This window comes from Miniopterus natalensis, chromosome 2 (genome assembly GCF_054644295.1).
Source record: "Miniopterus natalensis isolate mMinNat1 chromosome 2, mMinNat1.hap1, whole genome shotgun sequence".
Taxonomy (NCBI): Eukaryota; Metazoa; Chordata; class Mammalia; order Chiroptera; family Miniopteridae; genus Miniopterus; species Miniopterus natalensis.
This window is the reverse complement of record NC_142082.1, coordinates 83,423,154-83,436,001: the sequence shown is the minus strand read 5'-3', so window position 1 is coordinate 83,436,001 and position 12,848 is coordinate 83,423,154. Positions and strand designations below refer to the sequence as shown.

The following is a 12,848-nucleotide window of genomic DNA, read 5'->3' as shown; positions in this document are numbered from 1 at the left end:
TCCATGTATCAGAAACACTTATGATAGCTAATAAAATGTTTACATATAATATCTGAAGTAACTTACTTGTAATAACCATCACTTTTGAAAATATGGCCTTGACACTGGCATCTGTCTGAAAAATCACAGGGAAAAAAATGCAAAATTAAAATTTCCTAATAATCTTCATGATATTCTTCAGAACATTAGATAAGTATAACCTACAAATGCTCCAGGTCCATGCCCTTACCACCACTGTATGCTCCTTTTTACCTATGTTCAAATTCCAGACAAACTCAATGAAAAGTGGATGTGAACTCATACTCCACATTGTCACTTCTTCCCTCACCCTGTTAGGGTCAGTCTCCAAAACAAAAAAAGAAAAAACAGACTCCTGCCCCAACCTTTGGGACAGGAAGATATTTTGTTTTTCTTTATTACTAAAAGAACAGGGCAACTAAAACAAACAAATGAACAAAGTAGCCTGTAATGTCCGTGTTCGAATTTTTACCCTATTAAAAAAAAAATTGAAAATTAAGTTTACAATTCTGATTGACTTAAGGTATTCCTAAAATTTTTAAGCCTGGGGATTATATAGCACAGTCATGAAGTTTATAGGGAAGACTCTGAATAAAGCCAACTTAAAAAGATGCCATTGACATGAACAATTTTCCCAAGAGTGTTAGTTATTTGATATATCAGGGTAGTATTATTCTATTGAATGAATGTGTTCACACACTGTATTGCACGTAACAATACACTCTGTAAAGTCACATGCATAAAGCTGTTTTTAAGAATGCTACTTGTTTCGTTGGTTGTTATTTTAAAAAATGTCATTGAACAGCTCTAAAATACGGAGCTAAAAAAACATTGGGGCAAAGAAAAATCAAATAAATAAATACACCATCCCTATTAATAAGGCGCTTACTGAGAGGAACTGAGAAACAAAGCATAACAGAGTATAAGAGTTAATTCCCAAATATTCGGAACTTAAAGTATCTGAATAAGATTTCTGTTTAACTGGGGAGAAAAGAGGTGGTGCTGGGCTTTCAAAAAATTGATCCACAAAGAAATGTCATCAACAAAAGTACAATCCTGGAAATTACCAAGTCCCTTTGAGTGACAATGAGCAAATCAATTTAGTTAATAAAGCAGAATGCTGAGCTAAGTAAGAATAAAAACTATCTTAACAGACTAAATAATGAAGAAGGCAAAAAATATATATTGATTATTAAATATCTAAGAGTCTTCCCAGTAAAATAGAAAGAAATATAAACACCCAAAAGTTAAACACAGCTTTGTATATTTTCTAACTTTATAATGTCTACTATAATTCTTGGTATAAAGTGAATATGAAGTAATTGGTGCATTTATATGAGAGGGTTACTATAAGCATATCAAACAGTACAAGCTCATTAATTTTTTTTTAGCAAATAGCAAAATTTATACCATGGAAAACTGGAAACAACTCTCCTTTATTTACCTCTGTCCTATGAACATGAGGTGTACTTTATCAGGGAAGGGAAGAATTTTATAAACTATGGACTGAAAAAGAAATGAAAAATAGCACTATACTGTGTTTCCTGGATGTAATTTAAAATGACCAGGCACACTGCTTTTCAGATGAATTATACTTTTTGTAGGCTTACATACACCATTCTAGGAAAAAAACACACCAAAAAAACTCCTAAAATCATTCTAAATGTCCAAAAAGTAAAATTTAATACATCAACTGGATGAATACCCATATTACACTTTAATTATGAAGACCAAGAAAAAAATTAAAATTACCATATTAATTGTACATAAAAGTATCAAGATACTTAACTTTACATATTAAAACTTTCTAAAATCATAAGGCTATCCACAAAGATGATGGGAGCATTTTAGTGTAGCTAGATAAAAGTATAATTTTACTCTATTACCTATGCTTTCAATGATGCACAGTTATTGTTTTGGTGGGGTTTTTTAAAATTAAAAATTACAAAAAATCCCCCCCCAAAAACCTTAATTCTGAGCCCAGAGAAGCACATTCTCCTTCCTATTGGGTATCACCTTTTACAGATATGATAAATTTCAATTTTTCCAGGCAGTTTATTTCTTCAAAATTTCAGTGTTCTAAGTTAGAAACCATAGCTTCTAGAGTCAGAACTGCTCCCTTCAGAAATATCTGTTTAACATATAGCAGCAATGGTAAAGACAGAAGTTCAAAGGAAAAGTTTTCATTAAATTTAACTTACTTTGGGTTGCTTAATTAAGTCAAGCAAATCCTTTACTTGATGTCTGAGCAGATTTTGACATTTCCACATTTCATTTAATGCTCTGAAAAACACAAACACATAGTTTAAATAACAAAGGGTAAAAATCCTTCCAGAATATTCTAACTATATTACTTTTTTTTTAAAGTTCAAGTTACAGAGATGACAGAGATGAGATAAAATTCACAGGACTAAGCCACTGATGATGTACTGAGAAACAGAGAAGCATCAAATAAGCCGATAATAACATTTAAGGAAATAGCTGTATCAAAAGGGGTTAGTGCTGGTGGTGTTTTTCTTTTGTATAAAAATAGGGAAGATAAATCATTAACTAAAGTATGTTTGTAGGCTAGGGTGTAGAAATTAGCTGCAGAGATTATAAACTTGAGAAATAAAGGAATATTTCATGGAATAAGGTCCTGTGGAGGTAGGCAGGACAAAAAGAAATCAAAGACACAAAAAGAAAAGACACATTCCCTAAGAGAATGGGAATACTTTTTTCCTAAAACAAAAATACTGTATTTATTGTATTATATATATATATAATACTTTATATAGTATATATTACATATGTTTAAATAATACTACATATAAGTGAATGTTTTTATATACTGCAAAAATTTTGATCTCTTAATACTTTTATTGTTCTGAGGCAAACATTTAAAAGAAATTATACAGATGCTCAAGAAAATATATGTAAATCACAAAAAGCAGTTAATGTTATTAAAATAATAAGTTACATAATATCAGAACCACACATAAAGGAAAATTTCCAAATCCAAATAATTTTCATTATTGTTTTTCTATTAACCTCCATTATCTCACATATGAAGTACTGACATAAAACAGTGTAACAGAGAAGCATACAAAACTACCTTTTTTCTTTTGATAGATAAAACAATTATAAATTGTTTCATATTTTCATTCTCGTCCTTAACAGTATGTTTTAAAAATGCCTTTGGATTTTCTCTTTTTTTTAATATATCTTTATTGATCTCAGAGAGAGGAAAGGAGAGGGGGAGAGAGAGAGAGAAACATCAATGATGAGAAAGTCACTGATCGGGTGCCTCCTGCATGCCCCTGACTGGAGATCGAGCCCACAACCCGGACATGTGCTCTGACCGGGAATCGAACCCCAATTGCCTGGATCCTAGGTCAATGCTCAACCGCTGAGCCACACCCGGCTGGGCATAAAAATACCTTTGGATTTTTTAAGTAAAATAAATTAGTTTAAATTTGGATACTTAATTTCCTTTTTAGTGGTCACTTCAAAATGGCACTGGCAAAGCAACTGTACTGGAGCATTTTCATCTTACAAGTTAAATTTAAAATAGTTATACTTTACTGTTTTCAAGTTACTAAAGTTCCATAAAACGTTTAATTGGCACACTTTAAGAATGTAATCTTTAAAAGAAATATGACCATATCCAGAGGATTGGAAAAAATCTTAACAACTAAGTAAGAGCTATGTAATTAAAATTAATTTTCAAAGAAACAAGAGTAGTCATCTGTGAAATACTTCTGAGCTTCAATGTCAGTGAATTCTATCTCCTCCTATATACCTTATCATTACTTACAACTTCTGAAAGGCCTGCATCTTGAAACTTGCCTTAAAACAGAAATTATTTTACCTATATAGTAATTTATTAGAGATAAAATCTCACCAATTCTAAAGCTCATTACAAACTATTATCACTACAGCTTAAGTCAAAATGTGATCATCACTAAGATTCTCTATCACAACATATTTAGGAGGCCCGTCCTCTTAAGAATTTTAATAGTTATATTAAGCAGCAAAGACAATTGTCCTTGTGTCTTTGCTTTTCTCAACAGTCCTTCTTAAAAACAAAAAAAGTATATCTAGAAGCAATACTATTAAATAGGGAGACAAATATCCACTTATTTAATATTGACCTGAATTCCAGTTCTGTAATGTAAAAAACCAGTTAGAGCCTGGATACTCGCACATGTGCTATCTGACATTTCAATCAGACAACAGGTTCGCTCACTAAGGCGGCTTCTTTGCACCAACGTAAAGTTTGTGCCAACATTAATGAAAATAGCCATATCATTAGTACTCAGGAAAACTTCAAAAAGTTGACAAAATTTGATACACCAAAAATTCACAATAAATAAGATGTCTAATAATGTTTAGGAGGATGTAGAAATTTATAAACCACTGGTAGAAGTATAACTTAGTATAATCATATTGGACACTAGTTTATACAGCTGAAGATGGACATATTCAGAATTCCACTCTTAGCTAAATACCAGTGATTCCAAACCTTGGTTGCCCAGATTACACTCCAGACAAATTAAATAAGAATATCTGAAGGTGAGATTCAGGTGTCAGTCTTGTTTAAACCTCTCCAAGTGATTCCAATATGTAGCCAAATTTGAGAATCATTCATAACCATAAACTTAGAAACCCCTGAATGTGCATACTAAACTGAAGAAAGTTCATGGTAGTACTATCTGTATTAGTATAAAAATGGAAACAACAAAAATGTCCATTCTTTCCATTGACTCAAAAATCCAATGTCATAACAAAATAAAACTGTGGTATAATGACATATGTAATTAGATGCTACAGTGAAAACGAAAGAACCACAAACTATATACAGGGTGGGCAAAAGTAGGTTTACAGCTGTGAGTACATGAAACAGAGTTTATTTTATTATCTTTTACTAATTATTGTATTATTTATTTGTATTAAACTGGAAACCTACTTTTGTCCATTCCATTTATTATGCACAAACCTTAGGAACATAGTGTGTATGTGGGGGGGCGGGGATCACAGAAGACTATATCCACAATTACTCCATTTTCATCAAGTTCAAAAACATGTGAAAATAAAATTATTGAGGGATACATATGAGAAAATTCTTTTTTAAAAAGGAATATGACTGAGGTAATCACTTATTATGTAATGTCTAGTCACTAGAGTGTACACCTGAAACTAATATTAATGATGTATGTCAACTATAATTGAAAACAAAAAAATGATTAAGAAAAAAAGGACATAAGAAACATAAGGATAGTGATTTCCTTTGGAAAACAGGAGAATAAAAGGGAGAAGCGTTCAAAGTTGGATAGATTCATAGATATTTTTATTTTATTACTATGATTTGAATCTCATATGTGAGTTCTTTGTGTGCATTAAATATTTCATAATAATAAATGTAAGCACTTTTGGAGAAACAATCACAGATAAATGTAAAGTTAAATACGTAACAAAATCTTGATACATATCAGTTAATTCCAAAAAGTTGTTTAAAATAAAAAATCATTTTAAACATGATATATATATAGCTTAAGTATTTTAATTTGCAACAGATAAATCTCAATTCACTCACCATTTTTGTAGAATAAGCTGGCCCACAGATTTAATGTACTTTCAACTCTTCTATGGCATTATTTTACAATGTATCTTTTGTAATTAGCAGTTTTACTTTTTAAGTCAATCAAATATACTTGTCATTTAACTAACAAATGATATATGACATATTTAGTTTTATAAGTACTATTTGTATTTTGTGTTTTCTATTTACAATTATTTTTCTTTTCCAGTTCTAGTATTAAATTTTTCATTAATTCTTTTTTGGATTTGGAAACTATATATTCTTATTCTATTTTTTTATGAGTGACTCAAATTTTTAATACTCACACTTGATTTATAGTTTAATTAATCAACATGTCTATCCTCACTCTTATGATAAAAGAACCTGAGAAACACTTTACTTGCCATCCTACATGTTGTTATTTGATAGGGTCCACCTAGTATTCAAAATTTTTCAAAGGTACAGCACCAACCAATCAGAACAGCTGGCAGTAGAACAAGGAGGCCTTCCTGCTGTGCCCAGGCATGGGGGTGGAATAAGAAATTATTATTCTTTAGTAATTTCTTTCAAGTAGGATCCATGAGTGGTGAACTCTCAGTTTTTGCTTCTAAGTGTCTTTATTTTGTTTTTACTCCAATGACAGTTAAGCTGAATCAAGAAGTCTAGGTGTGGCCCGGCCGGGCTTGGCTCAGCGTTTGAGTATCGACCTAGGATCCAGGCGATTGAGGTTCGATTCCTGGTCAGGGCACATGCCCCGGTTGTGGGCTAGCCAATCAGTGACTCTCATCATTGATGTTTCTATCTCTGTCTCTCCCTCTCCTTTCCTCTCTCTGAAATCAATAAAGATATATTTAAAAAAAAAAAAAAAAAAGTCTAGGTAACTGTGATTTCAAATAAGTTATCTGAAATCGGAATATATATATCTCATCTATTCTAACCATCAATTGCATCATGGAGGAAAAAATGTGTTCTAGTTCCAGAAATGTTAGTATATGAAAATTTTATGTTTTAAAAGTATTTATAGTAACATATTTTAATATATGCAGTGGGGGAAAAACTGATTTCAAATCCTGACTTTCTCTTTTACTACTTGTGATTTTGTGAAGATAAACCTCTTCATATATGTTCATCATATGTAAAACAAGAAAATTATCACTTATATTAGGGATTGGCAAGCTTTTTCTGTAAAAGGTCAGATGATAAACATTTTTTAAGCTTTGTGGGCCATACAATCTCTATCAAAACTACTCAATTCTGCCACTGTAGCCCCCAAACAGTCCTAGGTAATACACATTCCTATGCCTAAAATATAGCAGGTATCAAGAGAAATGTACTTTTCTCTCCTCTACAACCTCTTCCTCAACGTTTCTATGAAAGATATAAATAGCACATACAATAATTTCCATGGGGGAAGTGAAGTCAAAAGTTCCATTAAACAGCAGTAGGAATGAAAATTATACAGTTCCTCAGACTTCCAATTTCTCAACATTTAAGCCCCAAGAGTTGTAGCTGCATTTGCTAGAGAATACTAAGGAACTACATTTTCTAAAACCTCAAATCATTTTCCTAATTTTCAGTATGATTTGATTAGCAATGTCTCTTCCATGTCCAAAATGCCAATTCCCTACAAAGGCACCAAAAAATATTTTCTGAATAAAACATGGTTACAAATTTATTTGTGCTTACCCTCATGCCAAACTATAACACTATGTTGAGGCTATACAACACAAAAATATGTACTCTAATGCCCTACACCATAATGCAGATCAGCATGAAGTGAAAACAAGAAGGTAGTATTTTCAGAATATAGACCTTTCTAATGCCTTAAGGAAAAAACAGAACAAAAAAGAAGGGGCATCAACATTTCTCAAGACAACAATATGAAAAACTGGGGAAAAATAAAACCCTAAAAGAGTCCATGACAATCAGCTCTATTTTTTAACTGCTTAAAAAAATCCTTGTTAACTTCATGTTGATAACAGTACTTTCTGAAAAAATAGCTTCAATATTTTATTTCATACATTGTTAACATTTAAAAATATCATTGTTATTTCCCCCCCATAAAATCCAGTATACTACAAAAAATGGAAAGAACAGTTTGACATTTGAAACATACTTCACAGCATTTAAATCCAGTGTGGCATACAAGTAATATAAGCATTTCATCCGTTCTGTAGTTTCCAAATTATGGGGAACCATATACTGAGCAAAGATCCGTTCAACAAGCAATCTATGAAAGAACACAGAGAAGGTATTGTCTTGATTTTTTGAACATATGTATTAAATTTTTATATAAAATTTCAAAACACATAAGGAACACATATAAAAGAAATGTCTGCTCTCTGAGTGGAGATGAGGGTTCCAAATTAGAAACTTATTTCTCTAAGAATAGGGGTCAGTCAAAAATATGTAATAACTATGGATGATGCCAGGTGGGTATCTGAAATATCACAGGACCACTTTGTAAAGTATATGATTGTCTAACCACTATGCTGTACACTTGAAACGAATACAAAATAACGCTGAATGCAAACTGTAATGGAAAAAAGAAAAAAAGAATAGAGCCCAAAAAAGATTTTAGCTGGATGTACTGGAAATAGCTCTATACCCAACTAAGACAACTACTTTTGCATGACCCTGGGCAAGTTACGTATCAAGAACTCAATTTCCTTATCTAAATAATAAAGGGTTAGAAAAACTATACCAGGTCGTTCGAAGTGACAAATTATAAATATTTCTAAGTTAAAACTATAAAGAAATTTTTAAGTCTTTGAATTTTCATAGTAATCATGACGAAAAAATACCATGATGAATAAAAGTACAAAAAGTGCTATCAAATCATAATGCAAATCTCCATACAATGATGCAGCACACTCCTAAAGTCTAAAATCTTCAATTTTATAAATGAATAACTATCGAATTTCTTTGATAATGCTAGTCTAAGATACTCAGTTTCTAGGATTTACAGGTTTACTAACTATTCAGTTTGGATACATACAAAGATCTGACCTTACACTGGAAAAGAAAAATACACAGATTATATTTAGATGTGTTTTTATATAAACTTATAAACTGTTTTTAGCTCTGATTGTTTTTATTTTAAATGTCTACAATCCAAAGGGTTATTTTCATTTAAATCTTACTTGAAAAAAGTAATTCTGATCCTTATAACAATTACTTGTGTTTAATAAAGCAAAATGTAAATTATAATTATACACATTCCTACTTTTAAAAATTATTCTGTTCGAAAATAAAATATAAAAATGAATATAAAAGCTATATGCATTCCTAAAGTTATATGCACATTACTGCTTCATTTACGGCTTTGGAGGGAAGGAAACCAGTCACTCCATACCTTTAATTTGCAGTTAAAACTTAGTAGTTTAAAATGATAAGGAAAACAGTTTGCCTAAAACAACAGATCAGCAGTTATATAACCACCAAAAATGTTATATACAGTGCCCTTAACTTACCGATCATCAATACTATTTTGATAATATATATGTAACAATTTGTCTTTGATCCATGAAATCTGTTTTGCAGCATCTTTTCCAGCTGCTGATTGTAAAGCATATTTCTTATAAATTTGGGCAAGTCCCATCATGGCTTCTTTGCGCACTCTCCACTTAAAATAAAAACAAAAATGTTTACTTACAATATAAAAATGCTTCCATTGCATTAATTCACAAAAGTCTAGGTTTCTATAGTTTTTAATGTACTTCATACAATTTATTTTCATCAAAACTAAGTTACTAGATATCAACTTATAGTGGGTAAATGAAAAAAACACAACTATCACTTTAATACACCTACTATGGAAAAGTACAGATATATCAACATGCATAAAAAATTCTAATGTTTTAGTGTCTTAAACCCATCGCCTACCCCTAAAAACAAAAGTTAATCACAATCTACATAAAGTCACTGGAATTAGTGAGGTTGAACGTATGCTAACAAATTTTAAAAGGCGAAGAAAGAGTTGATTGGATAAACTGTGACTTATCCCTTATAATTTTTTTCCAAATTATGGTGTATAGTAAGCACGCTTATATTAAAGGTATACATATAATATTGGCTTTATCAAATGCTAAATGTAAAGACACATCAGTGTTTCATTTTATATATCTGGGAATTAAGTTCAAGTGTAAGAGGAATATATTGAACTATTTTTTTAAATAAACACAACTGGCTATAATGTCTAACACTTTAATTATTTTGAAATGAGTTTATTCTTTAATTTTACATCAACACAACACTATAGTCAATGGGATGTTAGTAATGATCAGAACTTCATTAATCTGTACAGATTATTCACTTTTCCTTTGCAGACTGTCATTCATAGCAATATTATTCCTTTTCTTTAAATTAATATAGTAGATTAAGAATAGGCCTTACCCATCTACCACATACACATTGAAATAAAAAGACTTCAGAAGTCTTACTCATAAAATAAATTCAATTTGTTTGTAAAAACTTTACAGTGGTACCTCGGTTTTTGAATGTCTCCATTGGCGAACATTTTGGTTTACGAACGTCGTAAACCTGAAAGTAAATGTTTCAGTTTTCAGACACGCCTTGGAAGTCGAACATGCCACACAGCTTCTGCTAAGTGCAAGATCCTGAGGCCTAGCTGTTGGCTGTTGATCCCTCGGTTTTCGAATGTCTCAGAACTCGAACGGTCTTCCAGAACGGATTATATTCAAAAACCAAGGTACCACTGTATTTCTAATTCCCTGTCTTATCTCTACTCTAATTCCCCAAACTCCTTCTTTAAGGAGAATTTAAAGATAAGAGTATATTCTAATACTATCAAAAACATAAATATATTCAATTACTTTCTGGTACTCAATTAATATTTATATGAATGAACCAAGCAACCCTAAAATGAACACATGATAATCAAAAATATATGTGGAATTATGATCCCAACAATACACACTTATCTCAAATTCCAAGTCACTTAGAAGGCTATTTTTCTACCATGATGCAAATCTTCTTTTCCTTCTTTATGACTTTTTCCTTTTTATTGTTTAATATCCCAGTGAAAGAGTAAATGAAAATAAGTCTAAATATATCAGTATAATAAGTTGTTCTGAATACCCATAGATATGGAAGGATAACCATGCAGTTCCTGCCCATCTATTCTGTACCCACAACCAGATTATGAGAGAATTAAATTACGGAGAGAGCATAATCAGCCTTATAATCAACAATTAAAATGTTTTATTTATCTAGTCAAAGCTATTCACAGCTACCAACAGGCCTCCCACTTTCTTTGCTAATTAACCCCTAAAAACATCAAAGTCTTTTTTATAGTTCACCAAAATTACTCTTAAGTATAAATCCATAAAACCTATACTTCCATGAAGGAAAGGCAAAGAGGAGGAGAAGAGAATGAACATTCACTGAAACATTTACTGAGTGCCTAATATATGGCAGGCAATACAGAACACAAACATAACAAGGCAAGGTTCTCCTCAGAAGCTGATTAATGAGAAGAACCAGGGGGTGCTCACTCAAGAAGGAAGGTTTGGCCCTGGCCAGGTGGCTCAGCTGGTTGGACCATCGTCCCATATCTGGAAAAAGGATGCAGGTTTGATCCCCGGTCAGGGCCCATAAGGGAGGCAACTGATAGATATTTCTCACATCAATATCTCTCTCTCTCTTAAAAAATATATGTGTGTGTGTGTGTGTGTGTGTGTGTGTGTGTGTGTGTATGTATATCTCAATAAAAACATATCCTTGGGTGAGGATTAAAAAAAGGAGAAAGGTTTGGGGTCATAAAACACAGGCTAGAAGCATGTCGAGTTTAGCTTTGCCCAACTGAAAACATCTTTTCTTTAATTATCCCACGGAAATGAGAAAACCACCAGCTAGAGGACTATGAACCAATACCCATATGAGAGGAAAAAAGAGGGACACCTATATGAGAGAAGCTGTGTCAAAGGCCCTTTATGAAAGTCACTTACTAAAACTAGTGTACAAGCTGAATATGTGACTACTCTACCACTGACAGTCACCTCAATTTTAGAATGAGAACAATCTTAATAAAGAAAAACTAATAAAATATAATGTAGGAAAAAGTAAAACCTTTTCATAAACACTATTTTAAATATTAAAATGCCCATCCCACCAAAAAGGGCTAATTACATTTAAATCTCAAATGAAATACTAAACTTCAAGTATTCAAAATGACAACCTATTATAATTGTTACTCCTACTTACCCGTTTGTCTAAAGTTCTCTCTCTGACAAAATTAAGTAGGTGGTCATTGACCAGAAGAATATCCTTTTTAGCAGCTGTAACTATAGACACAATGACATCATGTCTAATAGCTTCCTCAGGGTCGTGTGACCTCACTTTAAGATACTCTGAAAGATAAAGTTTTAGTTGACTGAAATGGAACTTTGACAATTGAAGCGTTTTAAAAAATTGTGTAAGATGTTTGAAAGTAAACCACAACAAAAACAAAACCTAAGTAGTAGGTTCAATGTTTTAAGTAAGTTGGGAGCAACCAGGGAGGAAGGGAAGAAGGAAAGAAAAAAGGAAGGTCAGTCTGAGTCAAAACAAAGTAGTTTACAAGCAACTGAGTAGTAAATCCCCTCCTCATCGGCAGGGTAGTTGTTTACATACTCAGAAACCTAAACATATACACGTTCTTTTTTACAGGCAAAAGAAAAGAAACCATTATTTGTATAGTTGATCCTGGAAAATATATGGAGTTTGTATGATGCTGTCTTTTAAACGCCGTCTTTTAAAGGTTAAAGAGTTCCTAACCTCATTAATTAAACAAACCATATAAATAAACCAAGAAGTATATCAACATTAAATATTTCACCTTTGTTTTTTGTTTAAATTGTTAAAACATTCAAGTCAAGCGGTTCTACTAGGAAAGGTAAGTGTGTTCAAGTTTCTATTCCTTAACTAGGGAAGCCTTCAGTGAGGTTACTGAGAGAATATAATTGAGATACTGACCATCAAGAAACAGGATAACAGGAAAGACTATAGGCAATTCCACTGAACGGAACTAAAAAAGGCCAAAGGGAAGATAGAAGAAATGAAACATTTAAAAATTATGAGTGCCTAGAGAAGGATCTTAAAGTCAAAAGCCCAATAGTTCAGATTTGGCACTGAGAATGCTGAAAGAAAACTTAACAATCTTCAGTAATCATATATTAGGCTTAAGGAAGAAGTCGCACAACTAAATATAAATTTTAAAAATAAGATATTCAGCTTTTTTATAATAAGACCAGTAAGATAAAATTCCATT

The 12,848-nt window shown here is 31.8% G+C and overlaps 1 protein-coding gene across 5 annotated transcripts in view; it reads right to left on the bottom strand.

Moving 5' to 3' along the window:
* PDS5B (PDS5 cohesin associated factor B) overlaps positions 1-12,848 on the bottom strand; it is a 112,921-nt gene that overhangs the window by 74,791 nt on the left and 25,282 nt on the right. For all 5 annotated transcript variants that reach the window (XM_016199519.2, XM_016199516.2, XM_016199520.2 and 2 more), the window contains exons 10-14: positions 11,804-11,949; positions 9,052-9,203; positions 7,695-7,808; positions 2,220-2,301; positions 67-115 (exon numbers count right to left, since the gene is read on the bottom strand). In XM_016199519.2, the coding sequence (XP_016055005.1) occupies positions 67-115; positions 2,220-2,301; positions 7,695-7,808; positions 9,052-9,203; positions 11,804-11,949 (543 nt within the window). The remainder of the gene's footprint in view (positions 1-66; positions 116-2,219; positions 2,302-7,694; positions 7,809-9,051; positions 9,204-11,803; positions 11,950-12,848) is intronic.